General features: G+C 48.8%; 1 protein-coding gene and 1 long non-coding RNA gene across 2 annotated transcripts in view; both read right to left on the bottom strand.

Moving 5' to 3' along the window:
- The window catches only part of LOC142073010 (uncharacterized), a 268636-nt gene that overhangs the window by 199165 nt on the left and 41771 nt on the right, over positions 1-27700 (bottom strand). The gene's annotated exons all lie outside the window — the stretch shown is intronic.
- LOC125641511 (myb/SANT-like DNA-binding domain-containing protein 7) lies at positions 6318-8698 on the bottom strand. The gene is made up of 2 exons (XM_048861572.2): positions 7466-8698; positions 6318-6876 (listed from the first exon to the last, which is right to left on the bottom strand). Exons 1-2 carry the CDS (start codon positions 8052-8054, stop codon positions 6791-6793), a joined length of 675 nt encoding a protein of 224 aa, XP_048717529.2. The 5' UTR covers positions 8055-8698; the 3' UTR covers positions 6318-6790.

Here is a 27700-nt window from a genome sequence, read left to right as displayed (position 1 = left end):
GGTGTTGAACAGTGCAATTCTCACTGAAGTTAATGGGAGCGGCAGATGTTCAGAAACTACTGATTGAGGTGCATAAATGTGGATTTCAGTGCCTACACTGTTTGAACATTTTAAAACACAGAATGTATATCCGTATGTGTGTATAGCCATGTGAACCAGATTCTAGGGTGGTTGTTTATCACCCTGCCAGAAGATTCTGGTTGTAAGATTGGCCTCAGAGCTCCTGAAAATGTCAACCCAGCACAATGGAGATCCTTGGGTTCCACAATAGCTTATACACCCCTCCCATTCCCTGCTTCTGTTATAGGGTGGGGCCACAGGAAAGAGGTATGGCTGGGATTGCTTGAATGCCATTTTGGCTCTTTGGGGCTGTTAGGATCAGTAAGTAAAACAATCTTCATACTGTTCAAATTTTCATGTGAGACTGGCCCTACGTACCGCAGCCAGAGTGTGCCATGACAAACATGAGGTCTCCTCTCCAAAATCACCTTACATAACGTGTTATGCTTCCCTTCAACTACAGGTGAGGACCTGGATTGAACACAGAAAATAACAATATGCCAAAATTTTGCAATTTTCCAAATCTCTATGCCAAGGAAGAATAATAGTATTCAAGTAAGTAGGTAAAGGTGGTTTAGGATGTATCGTCAGAGTGGGATGAACTGAATATAAACTAGTGCTAAGAAGAGTGAACTCTAGTCTAGACTTTTGGATTCTATTTCCTGGCTTCTCCATAATAATAATTGCATGACTTTAGGCAAAGCACTTAACCACTCCGTTTACCCCTCTGTAAAACAAAATTGGGTATAAAAATACCTAATTAACTCACAATAGTGTTTTAAAGCTTAATTACTTATTGTCTGGAAAATGTGTTCAGCTCTTCACATGAATGGTGCTACACAGTGTAAACGGAAGTGAAGTAGTGTTATTGTATTTTATTACTGGACACAAAATATAATCACCAGTATGCACACACCTGTGTTTGCCATAATTGACTACTAGATGTCACTCTTGCTTCACATAAATAGCTGAAATGACACATCACATCTAATGTTGAATCATCACCATTTTGAATTTATAAATGGGGAATCAGTTGCAGCCAAAACAGGCTAGGCCATCTTATTGAAGGAGCATTCAAAAGGAGACCATTACCCACCTAAAACCTCACCAGTGTGAGTTAATTCCACAGCAAGCAACAAAATAAAAATAAAAGCCTCTCATGCAGAAACCAGAACTTAAGTGAGCAGTTTCCTTGTCCATGGGAGAATGCTGTACACCTATTTCAGCCTGAGGGCTAAACACATGATATCAAAAAGGTCTAGGGAGACCTCCCTTTGCACCAGTCACACAATGCAAAAGAAGCAGAAAGAAACTTGTAAGTCCCTTCTGGGGATTTGTAGACCTGGAGCTGCAGCAGAAAACCAGGGACCATAGCTAGTGATAGTTCCTGCCATCTCTTCTTTTTCCCAGCCTGGATGGGTGTGGTCAGGCCCCTAAATTCAGGTAGCCAGATGACCTTCTCTCCTCTGCCAGGGCAGTGAAAAAGACAATGGAGCAGCCTTCTTTCTGCCCTCTTCTGCAATGCAGCAGGTGGCTTGCAGGGGATGTACTGAGCAACCTCAGCAAGGAAGGGACAGCAGCTACTCAGAAGGCTTCTGGCATTTTGGCTCACGCCAGAGCTGCTCCCGGGGCTATAAAGGAGGTGGTGTCCTCTAGTAACAGCACTAATTCAGCTTTTACATAGCAGAGTGTGGCTCAGAGAACATATTTTCAATTCATAATCAAATACAAATTATCTTAGCAGTCACACAATTTAGAGCCTTGGGGAACACCAGCTGGACACCACTTCTGTTGCAGGTCTGATGAAACATTGCATTACCTGTTTTCATCCCTCACCAATAGGGCTAACCTCAGATCTTGTCCTAGTTCTTAAACAGTTATTTTTCCCTCAGACGTCTGAACAATACAGGAGCTGTGTTGCCAGCACTCATAATTTTATCGTGAGTCTTGCAACATTTTTTTTAAAGCCCCAGTTCTCAGAGTTGTTTGATTACATGTGAATCACAGCTTTCATCTAACAATATGTTTATAGCCCTCACAGTTTTGGGGAAGAGCTTGAAAACATAAAATCTAATGACTCAAAAACTCATAGGCAAATAAGATGATTTTTGTAGCTTGACCCAGGCTTGGTGTTGGCAATACTGTCAGCTTCAAAATCTAGCTCTTATTCAATGTTTATATTTGTATTATTCTTGAAAAGCCTCCTGCTATAATCACATTGAAGGAAGAACAATGCAGGCTCCCTCAGTTTGGGATTTTTTTGCCAGAAGAGCCAAATGACTTTGTTTACTTGTGTAGGATGTCACTGACTACAGAGCTGCCCTTTCAGGGTACTCATCCAGATTCTCCACTTCTCGCTACAATTTGTCTCCCCCCTATTTTTCTTTAGTTCTAGTGAGACTGGATCCACTCTCCCCCACTTCCAAGTTTCCTTCATCATGAAATGAAACATTATTTGGGCTTTGACATACTGTTTTTACTAGTCACTGCACTGAGATAAACAAAAACAAAACAACTTCACCCTCACATAATCCTCATGGCACCCCCCCCCCATTCTTCCCAAATCATAGATGGCCAGGCTGAGAAATACAAATCAGCAAACTGCAAAGAATGACAAGTCCCTGTGTTTACTGAGGAGATATATGTCCAGGTCAAGAGGTGAAGGCATCTCCTCTCTTTTAGGCCAACACAGTTTACATTAAAATTGGCATTTCAGACACATTGTTACTGAAACTCTACTTCTTGAGAAACATGATAAATGTTTCTAGGTCTATGCTGACACATGCATTCCTTTATTATAGCCAGCTTCAAGAATGCTTCCCTCCTCCCTGACCCCCATGCCCCAGGGGCTAAAACATGTTTCTTTCTTCCAGGAGTGATATTTGACATCACAACAATCAGTGTGGTAGGAGATAACAGATTGTGAAATAGAACTGTGGAGATAACCACTCAGTGGAGGGAAGGCCCAGGGGTTGTTAATGGAGCTAGCCTTTGGTAACTGTAAAGGAGGATATCCACTTTCATTTATCAGAAAGAATACAAACACAAGTCTCTAGCTCTTTTCCTAGTGAAGATCCTTGATAGCGCAAACCAATGTGAAGAGATGCAAAGCAACTGTTAACACAGGAAAGAACATACAGCTGGACTCCATTTCTTCAGCAGGTGTCCCATGTATTACCCCAACAATACATGTATCTTTTTATGCAAAAAAAGCCAGTTGATTATGGTGTATCATCGCACTAACTCTCCCCAGAATCCTTTTGCCAGCTCTGCACATAGACATGTAAGCATGATCAGAAACCAGTCTAAATCCTCTAATGTATTCCCCATCCCTGATGTGAGGGGATGGTGTCAGTTACTATTTGTTTGGTTTTAAGGAAAGGGACTTTGGGGTTTTTAGTGTCACATAGTTTCCTAGTCTGCTGCTGTGAAATGATTATTTCAGAACATTAAATATGTGGTTTAAAATAGACACCAGTAGTTAATGTTTCTGAACCAGTTCTTCTGGCCCTGGAAGACTTTGATTTCCAGAGGTATTACACTGCAAATTAAATTACAGCTGAATGAAAGGGCTGTGTATGGTAGGTGTTCCCATAGTTATTGTTTAATATTTGTACAAAATACCCAATAGGAAAAATAAAGACATGGGCAAACATTGTCAAAGTTGGGTGCTTAAAGTCAAGCACTTAAAACCATATGTAGGCACCTAAATGTGTGACCTAATTTTCAGAGGTGCTGAGGACCTGTACTTGATATCAGCACTTTGTTTAGGTCACTTATTTAGGTGTCTACACATGGATTTAGGGGCCTGAGTTTAGTCACCCATCCCTTTTTTGGCCACAGTACCAATCCCATGAAACTTACTACTCCAGTAGGAAGATTTACTAGGTTATCTAACTAAGATGGCTGTTTAACACCATTTTGTTTTCCTAGTCTTGGAGCATTGCACTGTCATGTAAAGGTACTGGTGTCTTGCTCCCTGTTCAGAACTAAGAGTGCAACAGATTTAGTTCTACACTACGGAATAAGGTCGAATTTATAGAAGTCGGTTTTTTAGAAATCAGTTTTATATATTCAAGTGTGTGTGTCGGCTGGGAGCGCCTGGGCAGACATAGGCACAGGGACTAAATTTGGAGTGACTTGACCAGGTCATTCTCTTTAGTCCTGCAGTCAGTCCTATTGGACCGTCTTATGATGAGCAGGCAGGCGATATGGATTGCTAGCAGTCGTACTGTACCATCTTCTGCCGGGCAGGCAAGAGATGAGGATGGCTAGCAGTCCTACTGCACCATCTTCTGCTGAGCATCCATGAGATGTGGATGGCATGCAGTCCTTCTGCACCGTCTGCTGCCAGCCAAAGATGTAAAAGATAGATGGAGTGGATCAAAACAAGAAATAGACCAGATTTGTTTTGTACTCATTTGCCTCCTCCCCCATCTAGGGGACTCATTCCTCTAGGTCACACTGCAGTCACTCACAGAGAAGGTGCAGCGAGGTAAATCTAGCCATGTATCAATCAGAGGCCAGGCTAACCTCCTTGTTCCAATAAGAACAATAACTTAGGTGCACCATTTCTTATTGGAACCTTCCGTGAAGTCCTGCCTGAAATACTCCTTGATGTAAAGCCACCCCCTTTGTTGATTTTAGCTCCCTGAAGCCAACCCTGTAAGCCATGTCGTCAGTCGCCCCTCCCTCCGTCAGAGCAATGGCAGACAATCGTTCCGCGCCTTTTTTCTGTGCGGATGCCTTACCAAGGCAAGCATGAGGCCGCTCAGCTCACTTTGGCAATTAGGAGCACATTAAACACCACACGCATTATCCAACAGTATATGCAGCACCAGAACCTGGCAAAGCGATACCGGGCAAGGAGGCAACGTCAGCGCGGTCACGTGAGTGATCAGGACATGGACACAGATTTCTCTGAAAGCATGGGCCCTGCCAATGCATGCAGCATGGTGCTAATGGGGCAGGTTCATGCGGTGGAATGCCGATTCTGGGCTCGGGAAACAAGCACAGACTGGTGGGACCGCATAGTGTTGCAGGTCTGGGACGATTCCCAGTGGCTGCGAAACTTTTACATGCGTAAGGGCTCTTTCATGGAACTTTGTGACTTGCTTTCCCCTGCCCTGAGGCGCATGAATACCAAGATGAGAGCAGCCCTCACTGTTGAGAAGCGAGTGGCAATAGCCCTGTGGAAGCTTGCAACGCCAGACAGCTACCGGTCAGTTGGGAATCAATTTGGAGTGGGCAAATCTACTGTTGGGGCTGCTGTGATGCAAGTAGCCCACGCAATCAAAGATCTGCTGATATCAAGGGTAGTGACCCTGGGAAATGTGCAGGTCATAGTGGATGGCTTTGCTGCAATGAGATTCTCTAACTGTGGTGGGGCCATAGACGGAACCCATATCCCTATATTGGTACCGGAGCACCAAGCTGCCGAGTACATAAACCACAAGGGGTACTTTTCAATAGTGCTGCAAGCTCTGGTGGATCACAAGGGACTTTTCACCAACATCAACGTGGGATGGCCAGGAAAGGTACATGACGCTCGCATCTTCAGGAACTCTGGTCTGTTTCAAAAGCTGCAGGAAGGGACTTTATTCCCAGACCAGAAAATAACTGTTGGGGATGTTGAAATGCCTATATGTATCCTTGGGGACCCAGCCTACCCCTTAATGCCAGGGCTCATGAAGTCGTACACAGGCAGCCTGGACAGTAGTCAGGAGCTGTTCAACTACAGGCTGAGCAAGTGCAGAATGGTGGTAGAATGTGCATTTGGACGTTTAAAGGCGCGCTGGCGCAGTTTACTGACTCGCTTAGACCTCAGCGAAACCAATATTCCCACTGTTATTACTGCTTGCTGTGTGCTCCACAATATCTGTGAGAGTAAGGGGGAGACTTTATGGCGAGGTGGGAGGTTGAGGCAAATTGCCTGGCTGCTGGTTACGCGCAGCCAGACACCAGGGCGGTTAGAAGAGCACAGGAGGGCGCGGCGCATCAGAGAAGCTTTGAAAACCAGTTTCATGACTGGCCAGGCTACGGTGTGAAAGTTCTGTTTGTTTCTCCTTGATGAAAGCCCCCGCCCCTTGGTTCACTTTACTTCCCTGTAAGCTAACCACCCTCCCCTCCACCCTTCGATCACCGCTTGCAGAAGCAATAAAGTCATTGTTGCTTCACATTCATGCATTCTTTATTCATTCATTACACAAATAAGGGGATGACTACCAAGGTAGCCCAGGAGGGGTGGTGGAGGAGGGAAGAAAAATGCCACACAGCACTTTAAAAGTTTACAACTTTAAAATTTATTGAATGCCAGCCTTCTTTTTTTTGGGCAATCCTCTGTGGCGGAGTGGCTGGTTGGCCGGTGGCCCCCCCACCGCATTCTTGGGCGTCTGGGTGTGGAGGCTATGCAACTTGGGGAGGAGGGTGGTTGGTTACACAGGGGCTGTAGTGGCAGTCTGTGCTCCAGCTGCCTTTGCTGCAGCTCAATCATACACTGGAGCATACTGGTTTGGTCCTCCAGCAGCCTCAGCATTGAATCCTGCCTCCTCTCATCACGCTGCCGCCACATTTGAGCTTCAGCCCTGTCTTCAGCCCACCACTTACTCTCTTCAGCCCGCCACCTCTCCTCCCGGTCATTTTGTGCTTTCCTGCACTCTGACATTATTTGCCTCCACGCATTCATCTGTGCTCTGTCAGTGTGGGAGGACAGCATGAGCTCGGAGAACATTTAATCTTGAGTGCGTTTTTTTTTCTTTCTAAGCTTCACTAGCCTCTGGGAAGGAGAAGATCCTGTGATCATTGAAACACATGCAGCTGGTGGAGGAAAAAAAAAGGGACAGCGGTATTTAAACAGACACATTTTATAAAACAGTGGCTACACTCTTTCAGGGTAAACCTTGCTGTTAACATTACATACATAGCACATGTGCTTTCATTACAAGGTCGCATTTTGCCTCCCCCCACCGCATGGCTACCCCCTCAACCCTCTCCCCTCCCTGTGGCTAACAGCGGGGAACATTTCTGTTTAGCCACAGGCAAACAGCCCAGCAGGAATGGGCTCCTCTGAGTGTCCCCTGAAGAAAAGCACTCTATTTCAACCAGGTGACCATGAATTATATCTCACTCTCCTGAGGATAACACAGAGAGATAAAGAACGGATGTTGTTTGAACGCCAGCAAACATACACTGCAATGCTTTGTTGTACAATGATTCCCGAGTACGTGTTACTGGCCTGGAGTGGTAAAGTGTCCTACCATGAAGGACGCAATAAGGCTGCCCTCCCCAGAAACCTTTTGCAAAGGCTTTGGGAGTACATCCAGGAGAGCCACGAAAGCCAGGGCAAAGTAATCCTTTCACATGCTTGCTTTTAAACCACGTATAGTATTTTAAAAGGTACACTCACCGGAGGTCCCTTCTCCGCCTGCTGGGTCCAGGAGGCAGCCTTGGGTGGGTTCGGGGGGTACTGGCTCCAGGTTCAGGGTGAGAAACAGTTCCTGGCTGTCGGGAAAACCGGTTTCTCCGCTTGCTTGCTGTGAGCTATCTACAACCTCCTCCTCATCATCATCATCATCTTCTTCGTCCCCAAAACCTGCTTCCGTATTGCCTCCATCTCCATTGAAGGAGTCAAACAACACGGCTGGGGTAGTGGTGGCTGAACCCCCTATAATGGCATGCAGCTCATCATAGAAGCGACATGTTTGGGGCTCTGACCCGGAGCGGCCATTAGCCTCTCTGGTTTTCTGGTAGGCTTGCCTCAGCTCCTTCAGTTTCACGCGGCACTGCTTCGGGTCCCTGTTATGGCCTCTGTCCGTCATGCCCTGGGAGATTTTGACAAAGGTTTTGGCATTTTGAAAACTGGAATGGAGTTCTGATAGCACGGATTCCTCTCCCCATACAGCGATCAGATCCCGTACCTCCCGTTCGGTCCATGCTGGAGCTCTTTTGCGATTCTGGGACTCCATCATGGTCACCTCTGCTGATGAGCTCTGCATGGTCACCTGCAGCTTGCCACGCTGGCCAAACAGGAAATGAGATTCAAAAGCTCGCAGTTCTTTTCCTGTCTACCTGGCCAGTGCATCTGAGTTGAGAGTGCTGTCCAGAGCGGTCACAATGGAGCACTCTGGGATAGCTCCCGGAGGCCAATACTGTCGAATTGTGTCCACAGTACCCCAAATTCGAGCCGGCAAGGCCAATTTAAGCGCTAATCCACTTGTCAGGGGTGGAGTAAGGAAATCGATTTTAAGAGCCCTTTAAGTCGAAATAAAGGGCTTCATCGTGTGGACGGGTGCAGGTTTACATCGATTTAATGCTGCTAAATTCAACATAAAGTCCTAGTGTAGACCAGGGCTTAGAGTACTCAGCTCATTGGTGGGGCGTGAACACCTTGCGTTGTTGAAGATGTTGACTGCAGTGGTGGAGGTCCTTGACTTCAGACCATAAAACATAGACAAACAGAGATGATCCACAGGCTCTGATAAAATTACAGGAAACTTCTTCGAAGGATAAATCTGTTGTGGTACAGCAGAGCTTGAACAGAATGAAGGGTGCATGGTACATTCAACTGCAAACTAGTCTAAAGTTCGTATTCATTTCATTGTCTTTTTTTTTTTGACATGCATAACATAATCAATGCAGTAAAAACATTTTTACCGGTGGTGGTATTATTATTAATTATTATTATTATTGGTATGTGCAAGATATACAGAAATACAGCCCTACCTGTATTTCCTACCATGGGTATAGGGGAAACTGCTAAAATCTTGTTTATTTGTAAAACAATAAAAAACAACATTTAACTGCACCCTCTGTAAGAAGTACAATTATGTTATAGCAAAAGAATTTCCTATTTGCCTTAAAAGAAAAGATAGAAGCAATTGTCAGAAGAGTAATGTTACATCAGAAATCTAAGGTGCTGAAGTGGCTCTGAGTGACTCCATACATATTTCTTAAAAATGGCTTGGCATTTAGGCATTTCCCTGCAGAATTATACAAGTCAAAGGTGAAAACTGAGATGATTTATTTCTAGTCATCAAACACGCTGAATCGTTGCTACTACAGCTTACCTAAGGAGGGAAAAAATCTGTTTCTCAATCATTTAACACTTAGGAAAAAAGTGCTTGTTTTAGCACAGTAGGAAGTATTTCACACTAAAGGCAAATGGGAATGCTGGTCTAAATAGCAGGTCGGTACATTATAGAGAAAAGTGAATTACAGAAAAAAATTTCAAGTGAGTGAAACAGATTGGCAACAACTTCTCCTGCCAATAACAATGGAATTATGATTATTTGTTCTTTACCCAATGCCCAAAATTGTGCTAGAAGTATTACAGACAAATAGAAATACATGGTCCCTGGACTGGAAAATGTACAATCTAAAAAGGGGAAGACAAATCAGAAGGCAGGAATAAGGAAATGGGGGGGTTCTAAGTTTGGGGGAGAAGGCACAGGCCCCTGCACTCACTCCGGTGCCATATTCCTGTGGGGTCTGGCATCTGTGGCTGGAGTGGCTGTGCCGGGCAGACACGCCAAACCCTCAAAAAAAAAAAACCAACCCTGCAGAAATTTGTCTTGTTTTTGGCTTAATTGGCTTGTGAGTTGCTTGTTGGCTAGTTTTTGGCTTGTAGCTTGTTTCTTGTTGTAGGTTGTTGCTTTTTTTTTTTTAATCAGCTCCCGGCAAGCAGGGGCAAGGGGGGGCACAGGGTGGAGAGAATCAGGGGTGCACCACGGGCCCACCACAGTCCCAGACTGCATGCCAGGGGCATCTAGTCACATAGAGTGTTGGGGTTCTTAGGGATTGGCTTGTTTTGGCCTTGTTTTGAAATGGGATTAGCTTGATTTTAGCTTATTGTGAAAGTTGGGGTGCTTATTTACCATATGAAAGTTGGCAACTGTGGTGCCGGGATCTGGAGGCTTATGAACTCTCCCAGGAACCTTCTGGTCAAGCAGAGGTGGGGCCTGGCTTGGACCAAAGGAGGAAAAGCAGCCCCTCAATTCAGTCCTGGTGCTGCTGGAAATGTCAGCTGGATATAGAAAATAGCCTTGCTCCCTGTAGTGGGGTTATATTGGAAAACCTGGGAGGTGGGCGGGCGCAAGCCTGCCCACTGCTAAAGGCCCCTCCCCCAGCCTAGCAGGAGGGACCACTGGACCCAGAGACCAACTGATTGCGGGGAACAACTAATGAAAAACAGGGGTCAGAGTGAAGGTCATAGGTTCAAAACGAGGATACCGGATGGGGACACCGAGCAGAGAACCCCGGACAGCGCCCACTGCTCCTCAAAGCTGTCAAGGGAGCCAGCGGACGCTGCCCAGTGGAACTCTGCCTGGATGCGTGACACTAGAGAGGAACAGAAATAGGCCCCACAGTTGCAGAGCACCCCTTTGTCCAACATCCTCCTCCTGGTGTTATAGATGGAGACTTTGGCCAGGGCCAGGAGGAGGTTGACGAGGAGGTCTTGCGACTTCGTGGGGCCACAAATGGGGTGTGCAAAAAGGAACAAGTGCGGGGAAAAGTGCAGCCTCAACAAGAGGTTCTGGAGGAGCCGGAATAGAGGCTGCATGCGCCAGGTTCTCCCTCACGCTGCAAAAGGGGCAGGCCTCAGGTATAGGGGTGAATTGTGCCAGGTACATACCCGTGCTCACGGCTCCATGAAGGAGCCGCCAACCGATGTCCCTGGCAGGCTGTGGGACCAAGGTGGAATAAAGGCTGGCCCACCGGGGCTCCTCACCCTCTTCAGGTGGAAAATGGTCCTGCCATTTGGTGTCGGGGCGGGACGTGAGGGTGAGGAAGTGCAGTGTGTGGAGCACGAGCATGTACGGATGGTTTCTGGGCGCGGTTCGAAAGTGGACCGGCTGCAGAGTTTGGGGCCGGATCAGAGTGTGGGACTAGAAAGGCCGGGAGGCTCGCGGAACAGGGGCCGAAAAAAAATGTCCGGAGGGCCAGGGGTGACAGGTGGGTGGGGAGCACCCCCTTTCAGGGCTTGCCGCAGGAAAACTACAGAATCAGGTGGCAAGACGGCCTCCACCTCCTGGAGTACACGCCTAGGGGTCAGAAGGGTGGAAAGCCCCATGCGTCAACCGAGCACGCGGAGCGCCACCCAGTCCCCTGTGTCATAGTCCAAGAGGTCTCCAACTCTGGTGGTTTCTGCCAGGACCAAACTCCGACGCACCGAGGGAGACTCCGCCACCTACACACGTAGATCAAGGTTGTGTAGCAGAGGCTCCGCGAGGAGGTCTGCCCCCTCGGTGGCCACAAAGGACCTGGTCGCCGAAAAAAGCTTCCAGGTCTGGAGGAGGTCCTGGTAGAAGACTGGCAGCTCAGAGAGGTCTCGCGGAAGACCTCTCGGATGGAGTAAAAAAGAGCTGCCAGTCATATCGGAGCCCTCGGAGGTGGCAGAGGAAGGTGTGCACCAACGTGCTCCAATCCAGACTACCTGCACCATAAAGGAGCCTCTGCAGGACCTGGAGGTGGAAGACATGGACCTGGCTGCACAGGCAAACCAGGCCCTGTCCTCCCTCCACCAGGGGAAGACTCAGGACCCCTGCAGAGACCCAGTGCAGCCCCGGCTAGAAGAACTACAGAGCCATCCTCTGGAGCCTGGACAGATCCTCAGGGCTGGGCTCAGGGTGTTGAGCTGGTGCCAGAGCATGGACAGGACTAACTAGTTCAGCACCAGTGCCATCCCTTGCAGGGAGAGACACCAGAACAGTTCTGCCCATCTTCGCAGCTGCTCACCCACCCTGGCCTCCAAATCCTGCCAGTTCTCCGGTGGAGAAGGATGCGTGGTGGATAGATAAATGCCAAGATAGAGCAGGGGACCAGCTTTCTACCGGATGGCTTGAAGCACGGGCGGGAGGGAGCTCGCCTGCCACCCATCCCCGATCACCAGGCCAGAGCTCCTGACCCAGTTGACCCGGGGGGAGGAGGCCACCAAGTAAACGGCCTGGCAGGCCTCCACCTGCACCAGGTCATCCGGGTCCTGGACCACGAGGAGCACATCATCGGCGTATGCTGACAGGACCAGCCGCAGCTCCGGCTCCCAAAGCACCAACCCCGTCAACCTCTGGCAGAGGAGACAGAGGAAAGGCTCGATCGCCAGAGCATACAGCTGGCCCGAGAGTGGGCTCCCCTTCCGTATTCCCCACCCGAAGCTGACCGGCTCGGTGAGGGTCCAGCCTCGTTGAGCCTGACCAGACACTCCGCATCGGCGTACAGCACTTAGAGAAAGCCCATGAACTGGGACCCGAAGCTGAACGCCCACAGGGTGCCCAGGAGATACCCATGGTCCACCCTGTCAAACGCCTTCTCCTGGTCCAGGAACAGGAGAGCGAATGACAGACCATCCCTACCCCCCAGCTCCAAGAGGTCCCGGACCAAATACAAGTTATCAAATATGGTCTGGCCTGGGATGGTGTAGATCTGGTCAGAATGGACCACATCCACCAGCAAGAACCCCAGCTGCAGCGAGATGGCCTTCGCTATGACCTTGTAGTCTGTGCTGAGGAGCAAGACGGGACACCAAATCTGTAGGTCGTGGCGGTCCCCCTTCTTCGGCAATAAGGTGAGCACAACTCATCTGCACGAGAGAGGGAGGACCCCGCTTTGCAAGGACTCGGCCCAGACGATGACAAGGTCCAGGCCAAGGATGTCCCAAAACACGCGGTAGAACTCCATGGTCAGCACATCAATGCCCGGAGATTTATTGGTGTGCATGTGGCAGAGGGCTTCCGAGAGCTCGGCCAGAGAGAGAGAAGCAGCTCCAGCTGGTCTCGGTCACCCGCGCTGACCGTCAGGAGTTCGGTCCAGAGCACGCTGCTGGCTTCGGCGTTGGTCAGATCTGGGGAAAAAAAGGCTAGCGTAGAAGGACCTGGCCCTTCCACACATCTCCTCCAGATCCGTGAGGGGGGGTACCGTCCTCCACCAGGTGGCAGGTGACATGCTTTTTGGCCTCCCTCCTTTTCTCCAGGGCATAGAAGAAATGGGAGCCATGATCCATCTCCTGAAGGAGACGGATGCAGAATTGAACAAAAGCGCCCCAGGCTTGATGGTCTTCCAGGGCCCGGAGCTCCTCCCACTTCTCCCGGTACGCTGCGCAGAGGGGTGGATCCTCGGGGCCAGAGGCCAGATGCCTCTCTAGCTCTAAGACCTCCTGCTCCAACTGCCCTATTACCGCATCCCTCCGCTGGGTGGCGCCCTGGATGTAGTCGCGGCAGAGGAGCCATGCGCGCACCTTTCCCACATCCCACCACCGCCTCGCCGAGGGAAAGACATGCTACTGCCCCCGCCAGGCCAGCCAGAACTCCCAGAAGGACGCCATGAAGCCCACGTCCTCCAGCAAGCTGTTGTTAAAATGCCAATAGGCCAGCCTCAGCCTCTTCGAACTGAGAGAGGCCATCACGGTCACCAAGTGGCGATCTGAAAATGGGGCCGGCTGGATGCCGGAGGCATGGGCTCGTGACAGATGGAAATGCAAAAAATAAATCCAGTCCAACCAGGAGTGGCATGACTGATCCTCCTCCATCCAGACATAGGTAAAGGTGACGACATCGTCCAGGTGGTGGTCGCACCAGATGTCCACAGGGAGTGATGGTCCATGATCTCCCTGAGGACGCCCGCGGCTGCCTGGGATGTCTCGACTCCTGAGCGGTCCAGGTCCTTGAGGCTGGTGTTGAAGTCCCTTACCACATGGCCCAGAGCACACGATGGAAATCCCCCCAGAGCTGGAGGGTGAGCTGCACCTTGCCCTTTGAGCCACAGGTGTCCAGTAGAAAACGGTGCAGCTCTTCCCTCAGCGCAGAGGGGACATGGCAGCTAACCTGCTGCTGTCCTCCAGTGAGGCCCCTGAAAGATCCTCGCGGACTGCGGAGATGGGCAAGCAAGGGGCAGAGCCCCGGCATGCTTGCGCCGGGCAGCCCATCCCCATCGCCAGCATGGAAGAGGGCAGCAGAGGGAATAGTTCAGCCCCCACAGCATTGGAAAGAGGGGACACGATAACTGCCCCCTAAGGGTTGTCCGTGAGTAACGGGAATGAGACAACCTCGGGGGAGGCAATAGCATGGGAGGTGGAAGGGAAGGGGGAGAGCGACTCATTGGGAATGGAAATGGGATCAGGGGTGGGAATAGGGTCAGGAACTAGGGCAGAAGAAGGGGTGGGAGCAGGGACAAGGTCTAACATTGGGACTGGGACAGGAGAGGGGTCAGAAACAGGGATGGGGCAGGAGAGGGGACAGTGGTAGGTTCACGGTCCCCGACAGCCAGGCTGCCAGGGTGCAGCTCCTCTCAACCGCGATTGGGGGCTAAGGGGACGGGGCTTAGAGGGGGGCCTTCACCGACACTGTCCATGGGAGCTGTGATAAGCATGTCACCCACAGCCACAGCGTCAGGCACAACAGAAACTTCAGTGAGGCCCCCCCTCTGCAGGGGAGGCTAACCGCTCTATCCGGGTGGTGGAGGGCATGCCCACAGGCTTGGGACCCGACCGCTCAGCATTGGCCATCACCTCTAAGGGCTCGGTGGCCTCGGGTGAGGTGCCATCGGCAGCCGGGCAGATAGGGAGGGCTATGGGTGCCCCGAGGACCAGAGCGGGGGCTATGGCTGGGAATGAGGGACAGGAAGAAGGAGGAGGGGATGTCGGGACTGAGCCGCTGCCCAGATTGAGGCCCGCTGACAGGGGGTAGTCCTCCCCCTGGGTGACCGGGGTCAGACCCAGGGCCTCAATTTCCTCAAATATGGACATACATTCAGTCCCCACATCCCCAGAGTTCTCCCCGCCAGTAATCGGGGCAGTAACTGGGGCAGTGGGGGGCACAGGTGGCAAAGGGGCTGGGGGAACTCCCACAGAGGCCTCCTCGGGGGGGGGGATTCAACAAGGGGGGTGGTGGCATCTCCATCCGCTCCCATGGCTCCTGTGGCTAGCGCCTCCTGCCGGGCTCCTTCCGGGGGTGCAGCGGAAGACGTTGCGACGTCAGCCCCCCGCAGCATCTTTCGGGGGGCCTCCTCTTCCTCCTCATCAGAGGGGAGGGATTGAGCCCGCGATTTGCGGGCACCACACTTCCCCCGGACGAGCACCCAGCCCTCCGAGGTGGAGGGCCGGTCGGCAAGGGCAGGACCAGGGGGCAAGGGTTCTGGAGCGGCAAGGGTGGGACAACAGAAGGAAGGGAAACCTCCCCCTGGGGTGGACCCTCTCCCTCAGCCGGCAAAGGTCTTGCCGCCCTCTCCTCAGCGGGAGGAGGGGCAGCGGCAGTGGCGGCCAGGGTCACTGGCAGTGATAGGGCTGGTGCCCTCCCAGGTCTCAGGGGTCCCAGATGTCCCTCCAGGCTGGGCCAGTCCCTCTGGACATGCCCTGTCACCCAGCAGAGGAAGCACCAGGCCTCCTCTGTCCAATAATGGACCCGGTAATGGGCCCCCCGACAGGACACCAAGAAGGACCCCTTGAGTGCCACCCTGCCATGCGTTGCCGGTGGCACTTGGATCTGCACCTGCTGGCAGAAGGACAGAACATGGCAGAAGGCAGGGTCCTTGCAGCCCAGCGAGCAAGGGCTGACGACGGAAATGGGCTTCCCCAGGGTGGAGAGGGCAGGAAACAGGGCAATGTTGGGCAGGAAGGGCGGGACGGAGGTCAATACCACCCATACGCCCAAGTCCTCCACGGGTTCTAGGGGGACGAATACACCCTCCACCGCCAGACACTTCTCTACTGCCTCCTGAGTGGCGGCCTCCGACGCTAGGAAGAACACAACTTTACCATACATCTTGGAGGCTGCCACAATGGCCTTGGGCCCCACCACCCTTACCAATGCCCACACGTACATTTCAATGTGGGGCGAGGCAGTCACCAGGAGGCAAAGGACGCCATGCCTCCTGGTCAGCAAGGGGAAGGGGCCCCGGCCCCCAGGAATGGTACCGGAGGTGGCAGTTGAGGCAGATGGCGTGGCGGCGGCCACCTGAGTATACACTCTGGGGGCTAGGGATGGAGCGCCCCCAGAGCTGGTGGAGAAAATGGCTGGGGAGGAAAGGGCCGTGGCAGATATCAGGGCTGCAGTAGGGAAGGCAGCCCTGCCTACAGAAAGTTTTGTTTTCCAGGTGGGATCTTTGCCCTTTTTATTCCCCTGGCCATGTTTGCTGGTGGAAGGGGTGGCCATGGCAGCGGCGGAGTCTGAGCTAGTGGTGGCCGAGAGGGCAGCCACTGGGACGGGCAGTGGCAAGGGGGGAGCCACGGGGTCAGCAGGGGCAGGAACAGGGGTAGGAGTAGAGACAGGGACAGGGTTCTCCTCCATGATGGCAAGAGGCAGGAGGAGGCCCTAATAAGGAAGTGGGTGAGTGATGGGCAGCCGCTCCTCCCCACTAAGCAATGCGCAGGGGAGGGTCCAGTGGGAGGGGCAGGGGAATGTGGAGCAAGGGGCTAACCACTCCTCCCTGTTAAGCTAGAGGCAGGGAAGGAGGGTGCCCCTGGGGTAGAGGGTCGGGGAAAGCGACTACTCCTCCCCTTTAGGCTGCAGGCAGGGGAGGAGGGAACCAGCAGGGGCAGAAAAGGGACACAGTTATGGGGCAAGGACACCGGCTCCTCTGGCTGCACAGGGAGGGACTACAATTTCATCACGAGGGCTGTGAATGGTGGGTAGGCAGGGAACTGAAAAGGACACAAGCGCTTATGAGGGGAGTATGGGGCACACGTAAGAAGAGCTGAACAGGGGGCGGAGGGGGGCAAGGGAGGGCAGGGGGAAAAGGGAAAAGCTAGGCAAGTCACAAATGGGAGCTACAAATAAAAGGGGGGCAGGCAACCAAACTAAAACCCAAAATTTGGGGCAGGGCACGTAGCAAATGCAGAAGGGCCAGGGTGGGAGAGGCAAAACTATCAGAAGGGGAACTCCTAGGGGAACAAAGTAGCGGGCGGGGTGGGCTGGGTGGGGGGGAACTAGCACAGGGAGACTGGGGGCACAACAGGGAGGGGACCCCACCAGTCAAACGCAGCTGGGATGAGGGAAAGTCCCAGGTAAGGAGACACGTGCGCCCACGTGTGCTTGTGCAGCTCAGTCTATTGCCGCTCACTCCTGCAAACAGTCCCAGGGGGGAAAAGGGGGGAACAACCAGCCACGGCAAGGGGCGAAGAGCAGGTCCCATTGGTATATGGGGTGGTGGAGGGGGTGACCATGGTGGTGGGGGTGGCGGTAGGGGGGGAGTAGATGGGCAAGGGGGAGCGCTCCACGCCTCTCTCCCTTGCTCCCCACAGCAGCAATAAAGTCACCCTCTCCCAGGAGCAGAGATGGCAAAAGTCACTCAGTTTGTAAATAAACCCCCTCCACAATGTCCCTCTGCGGGAGTCCTCCTCCTCGACGGCAGCAGCAGTTCCAGCAGCAGCAGTGAGCAGTAATCAGCTGGCCAGGCAAGAGGGACCCATAGATGGTGGCGGTGGTGGGGTCCTGGCTTCTCCCGTTGGAGGTGGGGGGGCACGCCAGCAAGGCCCCCCTCACGCAGCAGCAGTGGCAGCAGCAGCCTAAGAAAGAAGAGAGCTCCAGCTAGCAGGGCAGCCCAAGCAGACTGACCTCTCCCTACTGGAGTGGGGTCATATTGGAAAACCTGGGAGGTGGGCGGGCGCAAGCCCACCCACTTCTAAAGGCCTCTCCCCCAGCCTAGCGGGAGGGACCACTGGACCCAGGGACCAGTGGTCACCTGCTCCTGCCCTGAAGGTCTTGAAACCAGCCCTGGGAGAGGGCTGGGGCTGCGAGAGGGGTGCTGGTGAGGACAGCAGCAAGCATCGGCTGATTGGGGAAGGCAGCCACAGCTGGGGCCATGCCCCAATCAGGTTGCAGCCGGTCCTATAAAAGGCCAGTGAGCCAGGAGCTTAGGACTCTCTCTGTAGCTTTTGAGAGGGAAGGACATGGTTGCCTGGGGGGCTGAGCAGAGACCTGAAGTAGGGCAGTGCTGGGGGAAAGGCAAGAGGGGCTGGGGAGCTCCAGCCTGGCAACCCCCCAGGCTGCAGGGCCTTGTGCAGGGCCTAAACCAGGTGCTGGGGCTGCAAAGGGGCAGCTCGGGGCTAGGCAGAGACAGCAGATCCTACCCACCCTTGCCAATGATGAGTGGCTATTACAGGCTGCAGTTGGCCCCAGTGAGAGGGGCAAATGATGACTGGCAGTAGGCACTGAGGCAAGGTGGGATTAGGGGGCTGGGGGTTCCCCGGGGAGGGGAGACCCAAGGGAACTGAGGGAATACTGCTGGGGCAGAACTCACAGACAAAGGGGCACCGGGGTCTGGAAGGGACCCTGGGGCCAGCGATGGCACCAGGCTGCAGAGGGTGCTCCAGAGCTGGAAAACGAGCTAATTCTGAGACATCCAGCATTGCTATACTCCCCCAGTATAAAAATATCAATCCAACACCCAGAGCCCCCTAAACTCAGGTAACACCCCTATTCCTCTTGGTATAATACAGCAAACCAACAATCAGCATGTGTTCTGCTCAGGAATTCCCCCATGCACTAAACACAGCCCATACATGGGGACAGCCTAGCTCCCATTAGTATTCACACTTCAGACCATGCTTTATCCCAGGATTCCCAAACACACTAATCAGAGAAACTGTACTCAAGCCCTCCCCAGCCAGCCAGCCAGTCAGACCATCCTGTATTTAGGAAATATTCTCGCTCCCCTCCATAAACCACCAATCAGAATGTGCTATATCTGGCACTAATATAGTAGTAATAATAATATAGTATTATTTAAATAATTATTTTGCTACAGTAAGCTACTATGTTATAGGAAAGTTCCCACAGGAAGACATGCATATATCTGTCTATCTACACAGGAACACAGAAAGGAAGTCACTTTAACATGATAGTTCTCACATTTTCCTTGCATCCCATAACATAATTTGTATCTATCTCTTCTTGACCCGATTAAATGAGTTCCAACTGGTTGTACGAGTTAAAGCCAACAAACTCCATCAAAGATATAAACTTTGGGAAGCAATGGGACTTCAGTTGGGAAGTGTGAAAATGTGGCATGTCTTCATTTCTAAAATAACTTTATAAAGCAAAAAACTGGTATAATGGAATAACCCCAGCTGATTGAACATTGCCCGCATGAGAAAAGTTTCTTTTACTAAAGTTAACCTTGAAGAAGCAGAATGGAAGGTCTCTAGAGTCTCATCTAAGAAGCTTCAAGGAAAGAAAATGGGAACAAAATTGAAGGTAAGACAATGTCCAGAAAGATAGCTGTAAGCCACAATTGTGAAAGATCCAATGTACCCAAATAAAACCCCAAGAATAAAATATCAAACTGCTAGAGAAAAATTTTGTGAGGAGACATCTGAAAATGTATGAAAAGAATGAATGAAAACAACAGAATTTTACTGAACCTTAAAAACAGTTTACCTTGCATTGATTTCAAAGGATGGGTCAGTTATTTTGTTTGAACTAAACCACTCATCTGTAATTGAAGGTCCAAAAAATGAATTCAAAATCTGGTGCATATCCAGACTTTATTCATAAAGCAGAGCATAAGATCATAATATGCCACCAGAAGCAATACAAAGCACTGGGTCGTTAGTTCAATAATTATTAGACCTAAGCCTGGAGAGACATTGAAATTACTTCAGTGATGCTATTATTATTTATTGAGCATCACACGTGTCCTGAGTGTTTTACAGTAAGGATAACAGATACTGCTGTTAAAGAGGGGTTCAGAAACGAGTAATGAATTTGGCCTAATATATTTAGCAAACAAGCTGTAGATTTCATCATAAATATTTAGAGCACAGTGTGCCCAGTGTCTGCTTAGGAAGAAGAAAGGCAATGTTAAGGGGCATCAGAATTTCAAATGGCCTTCCAAGCATATCAGTAATTGAGATAGATCTGACTGCTCCAACTTTTTCTTTCAGTGGACCAATTCATAACAGAGGGATCCTCACACACAGGCCTCATCCACTCTCAACATACTAATAATACCACTATTTGGTCCTCCAAATATATCTATGTTCAGACTACTAAGGAGGATTTTGTTGACCATTGGCTGTCTACGGACCACAGTTTAAGAGCAGCTGGAGTAGATGAATGGCTGGTGTTTATGTTGTTGCTCAGATGAGAAAACATTCCTTGAAGGGTGTCAGGGTTCCCTCCCCACTCTGAACTCTAGGGTACAGGTGTGGGGACCTGCATGCAAGACCCCCTACACATATTTCTACCAGCTTAGGTTAAAAACTCCCCCAGGCACAAATTCTCCCTTGTACCTTGGATTAGGTAACGCTGCCACCACCAAGTGATTTAGACAAACTCAGGGAAAGGACCACTTGGAGTTCCTACTCCCCCCTAATATCCCCTCAAGCCCCCACACCCTCTTTCCTGGGGAGGCTTGAGAATAAACAAGATGAGCACAGACCAACCTTGGGTTTTTTTAGGACACACAAAAAAAAAACCCCAATCAGATTCTAAAAGAAACAGAACTTTGTTAGAAAGAAAAAAGGTAAAAGAAGCACCTCTGTAAAATTAGAATGGAAGATAATCTGACAGGGCAATCAGATTCAAAAACACAGAGGATTTCCCTCTGGGCCAAACTTAAAAGTTACAAAAAGAAAACCAGGAATACACCTTCCTCTAAGCACAGAGAAAATCACAAGCCAAAACAAAAATAAGCTAACACATTCCCTTGCTAGTACTTACTAATTCTAATGGAGTTGGATTACTTGCTTCCTTGATCTGTGTCCGGCAAGCACACAGAACAGACAGACAAAAACCTTCCCCCCCCCCGCCAGATCTCAAAGTATCTTGACCCCCTTATTGGTCCTTTGGGTCAGGTGCAAGCCAGGTTACCTGAGCTTCTTAACCCTTTACAGGTAAAAAGATTTTGTGCCTCTGGCCAGGAGGGATTTTATAGTACTGTATACAGGAAGGTTGTTACCCTTCCCTTTATATTTGTGACAAAGGGTCTGAAAGATAGTTTTAAAATACCTTGTGGGAGTTTAAGACTAGTCACTGATGCTCACAATTAAAAAACCAATAGTGCCACATCCATAAAAAGACTACAAGGGAAAAAGAGTTAAGACCAGAGTATGTACTCTTTACAAAGCTCCCATTAATACGGATGCAGCATTTATTAATAAGTATGGTTCTAGGAAGAGTCCTTGAGAAATGTAGGTAAATTCTTTAGCTTTCACATATGTCGTCGGGTCTGTAAATGACTTTATTGATCTGGAGCGTTGCTTATTTTTCTATATACTATTAGAAAAAGCAATAGATGTAGATCATGTGAGCAAGAATAATGTAGAAACCATTCTTCATTCATTTTAGACCATGAAAGCTTATGCCCAAATCAATTTGTTAGTCTCTAAGGTGCCACAGGTACTCCTCATTCTTCATTTATTCACTTTTAATTATGAAGAAACATTCTTTGTTAATAATTGTATCTTTGAATTACATTGTTGTTTGTTTGTTTTTTCTACAGCTCTGCTCATCTGCAGTGGTGCAGAAAGTAGAAGCTGTAATAATAAGTCAGTTGGATGATTTTCTATTAATTGGTCCAAGAAGCAGGATATGACTAGGATTTTTGGGGGTCAAAGAATAGCTAATGAGTTTCGAGTGCTGTTGTCTGAGAGAGGCTGGGGGGAAGACAGAAGTCCTACTAGCAGATTCAATATTCTTCACTACTAACTTGGATTCTATAAGTGTGAAGATTTATTTTCCAGGGTCAACGTTACATATTCTTAAGGAGCTGCAACGCGCAGGGGGTGGAGAGGGATCTGTACTGAGTCAAGGGAAGTACTTGGGGAGTAATTTCAATTCTGTTTTCAAGATAACCACAGCAGGTTAGCTATTCAGCACTTACATACTGCAGTGATAAGTGCCTTAGAAATACCTAAGATAGATACAGAGTAACAGATTTACATGTTAGTAAAATAGAACATTCACAGCACCTACAAGGATGCCTTATGTAGTGAGCAAATCATGTAAATTTGGAATTTTCTTCTAAAGTAGGGACTGTGTCAGAGCAAGGGGATAAGGAATAGACAGCAGAGATTGGAAGTCAATAGTGGTAATGAAGGCAAAAGAAGTGGGTTCTTAGGACGGTTTTGAAATGGAAGAATGAGAATACTTGGCACAGGGGAAAAGGGATGTTATTTTGGCAAATGGAAAAAATGGATTGAAAAGTGGAGGAGACGAAAACTTCTGATCCAGCAAAGCACATGAGTGTGTGTGTAATTTTAAACACGTGTAATATGCACTGAAGTCAATGGGGCTACTTGTATGCTTAAAGTTGTGCATGTACGGAAGTGCTTTGCTGGGGACAAAGGGAGCAACAAAGAAAGAAAGGGTAGGGGACACAGGGGGCAAGAAAGAACTTCAGAGGTTATACAGCAGCCAGGGAAGAGATGAATGTAAACTTAAAAGTGAAGCTGGTGAATTTGAAGTTCACACAGAAAAAGGCAATGAAAGGGAATTGAGGAGGTGAAGTCCTCCTGGCTTCCACTCCAATGTCTTATCTAATAGGCCACACAGCTTTAAAAATCTGGCCCAAAGTCTATCCATCTTTCATTGCTCATTTTTGAAGGGTTTAGGAGCCTAATTCTCACAGAAATAAAAATCTAATCATTTGTCTCTTTAGCTTTTCAAATCCAATCCCCACAATGGTCATACAGAAAATGATTTTCAGTATTTCTGAAACCAAACTGTGAAAAGTGTATAATAAGTAAAAGATTGGACTTTACAATATAAATAATAGATCAGCTCAGAAAATGTTAAATATTTTCTGCTAAATATTTCAAAATATTTTTTTTTTCATTTTTTCCAAAATTGTTTGCAGAAATTTTCAGGGGGTTTCTAGTGGAAAACAAAATAAACCATTTTTTAAAAAAGGTTTTCAGTGAAAACCCAGAAAATTTAGGGAAAAACCCCCAAATGTTAAGGAAAAATGTACATTCCTCCAAAAAGTCGTCCTCCCCCCCCCATAGTAGGAGATAGCAACAGACTTGGCAGCTGATGCTTTGGGTGTTGTTCAAGCTAACTCAAAACACTTAGGGTGAAATTCATCCAATCTGGCACCTCCATCCAAGCCCCTTACGCTCTTATTAGGAGATTCAACCTAAGGGGATAGAAGGCAGTGTTTCTACCCTCTCAGAGTGAAATCAGGGGTTCTAAGTATCAGAGGGGTAGACACGTTAGTCTGTATACACAAAAACAACGAGGAGTCCGCTGGCACCCTAAAGACTAACAGACTTATTTGGGCTTAAGCTTTCTTGGAATCATAGACTGTCAGGGTTGGAAGGGACCTCAGGAGGTCATCTAGTCCAACCCCCTGCTCAAAGTATGACCAATCCCCAACTAAATCATCCCAGAAAGGGCTTTGTCAAGCCTGACCTTGAAAATCTCCAAGGAAGGAGATTCCACCACCTACCTAGGTAACCCATTCCAGTGCTTCACCACCCTCCTAGTGAAAACATTTTTTCTAATATCCAACCTAAACCTCCCCCACTGCAGCTTGAGACCATTACTCCTTGTTCTGTCATCTGCTACCACTGAGAACAGTCTAGCTCCATCCTCTTTGGAACCCCCTTTCAGGTAATTGAAAGCAGCTATCGAATCCCCCCTCATTCTTCTCTTCCGCAGACTAAACAATCCCAGTTCCCTCAGCCTCTCCTCATAAATCATGTGCTCCAGTCCCCTAATCATTTTTGTTGCCCTCCGCTGGACTCTTTCCAATTTTTCCATATCCTTCTTGCAGCGTGGGACCCCAAATTGGACACAGTACTCCAGATGATGCCTCACCAAAGTTGAATAGAGGGGAATGATCACGTCACTCAATCTACTGGCAATGCCCCTACTTATACATCCCAAAATGCCTTTAGCTTTCTTGGCCACAAGGGCACGCTTTAGAGACTAACCAATTTATTTGAGCATAAGCTTTCGTGAGCTACACAAACTCACTCTCCTTGTGTGTGGGGGGGCGGAGGGTGAGAAAACCTGGATTTGTGCTGGAAATGGCCCAACTTGATTATCATACACATTGTAAGGAGAGTGATCACTTTAGATAAGCTATTACCAGCAGGAGAGTGGGGTGGGAGGAGGTATTGTTTCATGGTCTCTGTGTATATAATGTCTTCTGCAGTTTCCACAGTATGCATCCGATGAAGTGAGCTGTAGCTCACGAAAGCTTATGCTCAAATAAATTGGTTAGTCTCTAAGGTGCCACAAGTACTCCTTTTCTTTTTGTGAATACAGACTAACACGGCTGTTACTCTGAAACCTGTCAAAAAGGGCACGCTGTTGACTCATGTCCAGCTTCTCATCCACTATAACCCCTAGGTCCTTTTCTGTAGAACTGCTGCCTAGGCATTCGGTCCCTAGTCTGTAGCAGTGCATGGGATCCTTCCGTCCTAAGTGCAGGACTCTGCACTTGTCCTTGTTGAACCTCATCAGATTTCTTTTGGCCTAATCCTCTAATTTGTCTAGGTCCCTCTCTATCCTATTGTGACAGATTTTTGTTACCAATTTGCCTGAGGCATCAGGTGATTAGGCTGAGGCCGTAGGATTGTTAAGGGAGGAGATGACGTGTAACACCAAGTGTTTAAATTTTAAAGCTTTATTGATAAAATAATAAAATAACAGCGGAGAGTGATGGGTGCTTCCCACATCACTCAGAGGAAGGAAGAAAGCGTTAGTGCCCCAAGCCCTAACTCACTTTCATACTCACACACTTACTACCCGAGGCTGGCCAGGCCTGGGTGTAACGTAAGAAGAAGAGGGGGAAGGGTGGATGGGAGTTCTGTCCTGTGCACACAGGTCGTCCAGGGACGCTGTGATCTCCAAATTACTCCAGCTCTCAGGAGGGTTTTAAGTCCTGCGTTTCTTTGGGTGTGTTTCATTTCACAACCTTTGTTCCTGGTGGTCTTTGTTCCAGTCCAAACCGGCTTTCTGTGGTCATCTCCGCTTTCCCAAAACACAGTGGATCCAGGGACGCGAAGCTCTGCTCCCCCTCCCATCATCTAGCTGATGTTTTCCATCTCTGCAGACCTGGCTCAGTGTGCTTTTTCTTTTTCCGTGGCTGGCTGTGGCTGGGTGAGATAATATTTTTTCTAGCGCCGTGACCTTGGACTGAGGCCAGCGTCTTATTGTCGGACTGAGCTTGCTAGCTGCAGTGTTGAGTTAACCCATTCTCTGTTCTCTTTCTCCTTCCCCCTTTGGCCTCTTGCAGCCTGCAAAAGAATCTTCCACTCACACCATTGACCCTTCCCAAATTGCCCTGCGATGCTTGTAACAGCCTTAGCAATATACAATGCTGATCTGCCTCCCCGAGGGAATGCCCGGGGGGGGGGGTCTTGGGATGTGATCATCCCCCCCTTGACCCCAAATCAACATTTTGTTGAAAGGGGTCACCACTTAGGTTTCCATCCTCCCTCTGATACGGTGGCTAGGGTTACTGTTGGTTTTCTACATAAACAGCAATACAGCATACACAAAATTGTTAGGACTGCAACAATTGCATACACTAGCCAATACTGGCTTCTGGCTTTATAAGTAACATAGCATAACACGTTCCTCTGTTGGCATAGATGCCCCATCCAGATGGCTGTGGCAAATGCAGCTTTTTTTAGATTAAACGTGTGCTGCAACACGGTAAAGGATGAGGCATTAGTTTGGAATACGGTTAGTTGGTTTTGGGTGTGCGTTAAAGGCAGGAAAACATTGGGTGTACTTCATGAAAAATTAAACACAACAAAGATATTGATTATACTTTGCATAACCATGAGCCAATGTGCCGAAAAATTTTGTGCCTGAGAGTGTAACCACAAATTAAGGGGCACCCTGGGTAGGTGGTTCTTTAAACACTCACAGAGGTATTGGAAAACACATGGGCCTTAGTGGGGGCATATTTTGATGCCTCCCCTTCCCAGCAGATGTGTTGACCCACCTTATAAAAGCGGCCTGGCATTTCCTTTTTTTACACATTATTTGAGGGGGCTCCACAGGCCACATCTGCCAAGTGTTGCCCTCTGCAATCCATGTGTGCTGATAGTTAGAAGATGCAGTCAGCACATACCACTTAGCCATGTCATTTGGGGGAGCCACCTCCCACACGTTGCGATGGACCACCGAATACCAGATAATATGTGATGCCACATTTTTAGGATGCTAAGCTACAATTGCCACCCCCCAGCCGATGAATAATTGACTTTTTTTTTTAACCATGGTCAATTTTGAACAGTGGTAAAATTAACGAAGGAGACATTGGGGAACCCGAGGATTCCCAGAGAGAAATACCACCATACATACATTGTTTTGCCCTGAAAAATTTTGCAGGCTTAAAGCAACAAGAGTGGTCCTACCACTCCTGTTTGGGGTGTTTTGGGGCTCTCACTATTACTGCCTTGTCCTGTTAACAAAGGAAAAGGAGGGAAAAGCAACAATGTAAATGCACCTATTGGGGAAACTGAGGCACACACAAAAGCTTTTTAAATTATTAGTTGTTTTGTTACAGCCCTTTCTGGCTTTTGTTATGGATGTTGTTTGCCTGGTTTAGGAGGTTACAGCAACAATATTACATTCTGAGATCAGTAATTGCTATTGCTTGCCAAAGGGCTTTTTATTTTACTTCCACTTCAGGCCACCACAGGAGAAACAGTTTGTCCCCATGGGACCAGGGGAGGTTTGGGGCCACCCATGAGGTATTTTGCTGTGGCCCTGCTGTATCTGTTTGGACTAAGCACTGTCTTCAAGGCGCCTCCCCTCCCGCCACACTATGGCTTGGGCCTCTTCAGCCACTTGAGCTCGGGAGAGCCTTTGGAGGTATTTTTTCTCCTCCTAATTATGATTACTTAGATAATTTTATGGCCAGCTGGAGACTCAGATGGTCCAAGCAGGTGGCTGGTTCACAACCAAGGCCCACGATGCTATGACCAGAAACCTAGGGAGAAGCATATGTTTTGAGCCACTTGGCATGTGTCCATTTTAGTTTGCCTGGTAGCTGAAGCTGGTACACTAGCGGGGAGATGTGGTATATGATAGAGTACGGACCCAGCCACTTGGCGTTTAGAGTGTGGGCCGCCTTCCCCAGCTTTTGCAAAATTACCTTGTTTTAAATTTATTTTTGGATGTTTTTAATGACTATTTTTTTACGCTTGGCCTTTTTTAAAATTTGAAGTGGTTTTTACGGCTTTGCAGGTTTTACATAGCTCCTCCCTCAACTGGGCAAAGCTGAGACTTTTTTGGTTGTGGCAAATAGTAAATGTGATTATTGGTAAACACAGTACTTACATTATATTTACATTTGTCGACTAGCGGGTTGCTAACACTTTTATTCTTCCAAAACACTTCTTCCCAAGAATTAACATGTACACATTGCCTGTTATACTTTGGTTTTATTACTTAATTCATCCCACATACAGGGTTTTAGTAAAATGTTTTTACTACAGGGCTCTGGAGCAACAGGCAAGGACAAACACACCCATTTTTGAGGAGTCCACTTGGGACAACCTTTGGTGTAAATAGCTTCCCTCTCTCCCCAGCCCACTGGCTCGAGGTCTGGGGTAGCCAGAAAGATTCCATGTGCCATATGAGGAGTAGGCTTACTTTTTATATCTTTGCTTTTAGAGCTTGTTGGTGTGTGTTTTTAACAACAATTTCCCCAATTAAAAGGTGTGGCCTTACTATGCCAGAAACAT

This window comes from Caretta caretta, chromosome 8 (genome assembly GCF_965140235.1).
Source record: "Caretta caretta isolate rCarCar2 chromosome 8, rCarCar1.hap1, whole genome shotgun sequence".
Lineage (NCBI taxonomy): Eukaryota > Metazoa > Chordata > Testudines > Cheloniidae > Caretta > Caretta caretta.
The sequence above is the reverse complement of the archived record's forward strand: the minus strand, read 5'-3'. Positions and strand labels throughout refer to the sequence as shown.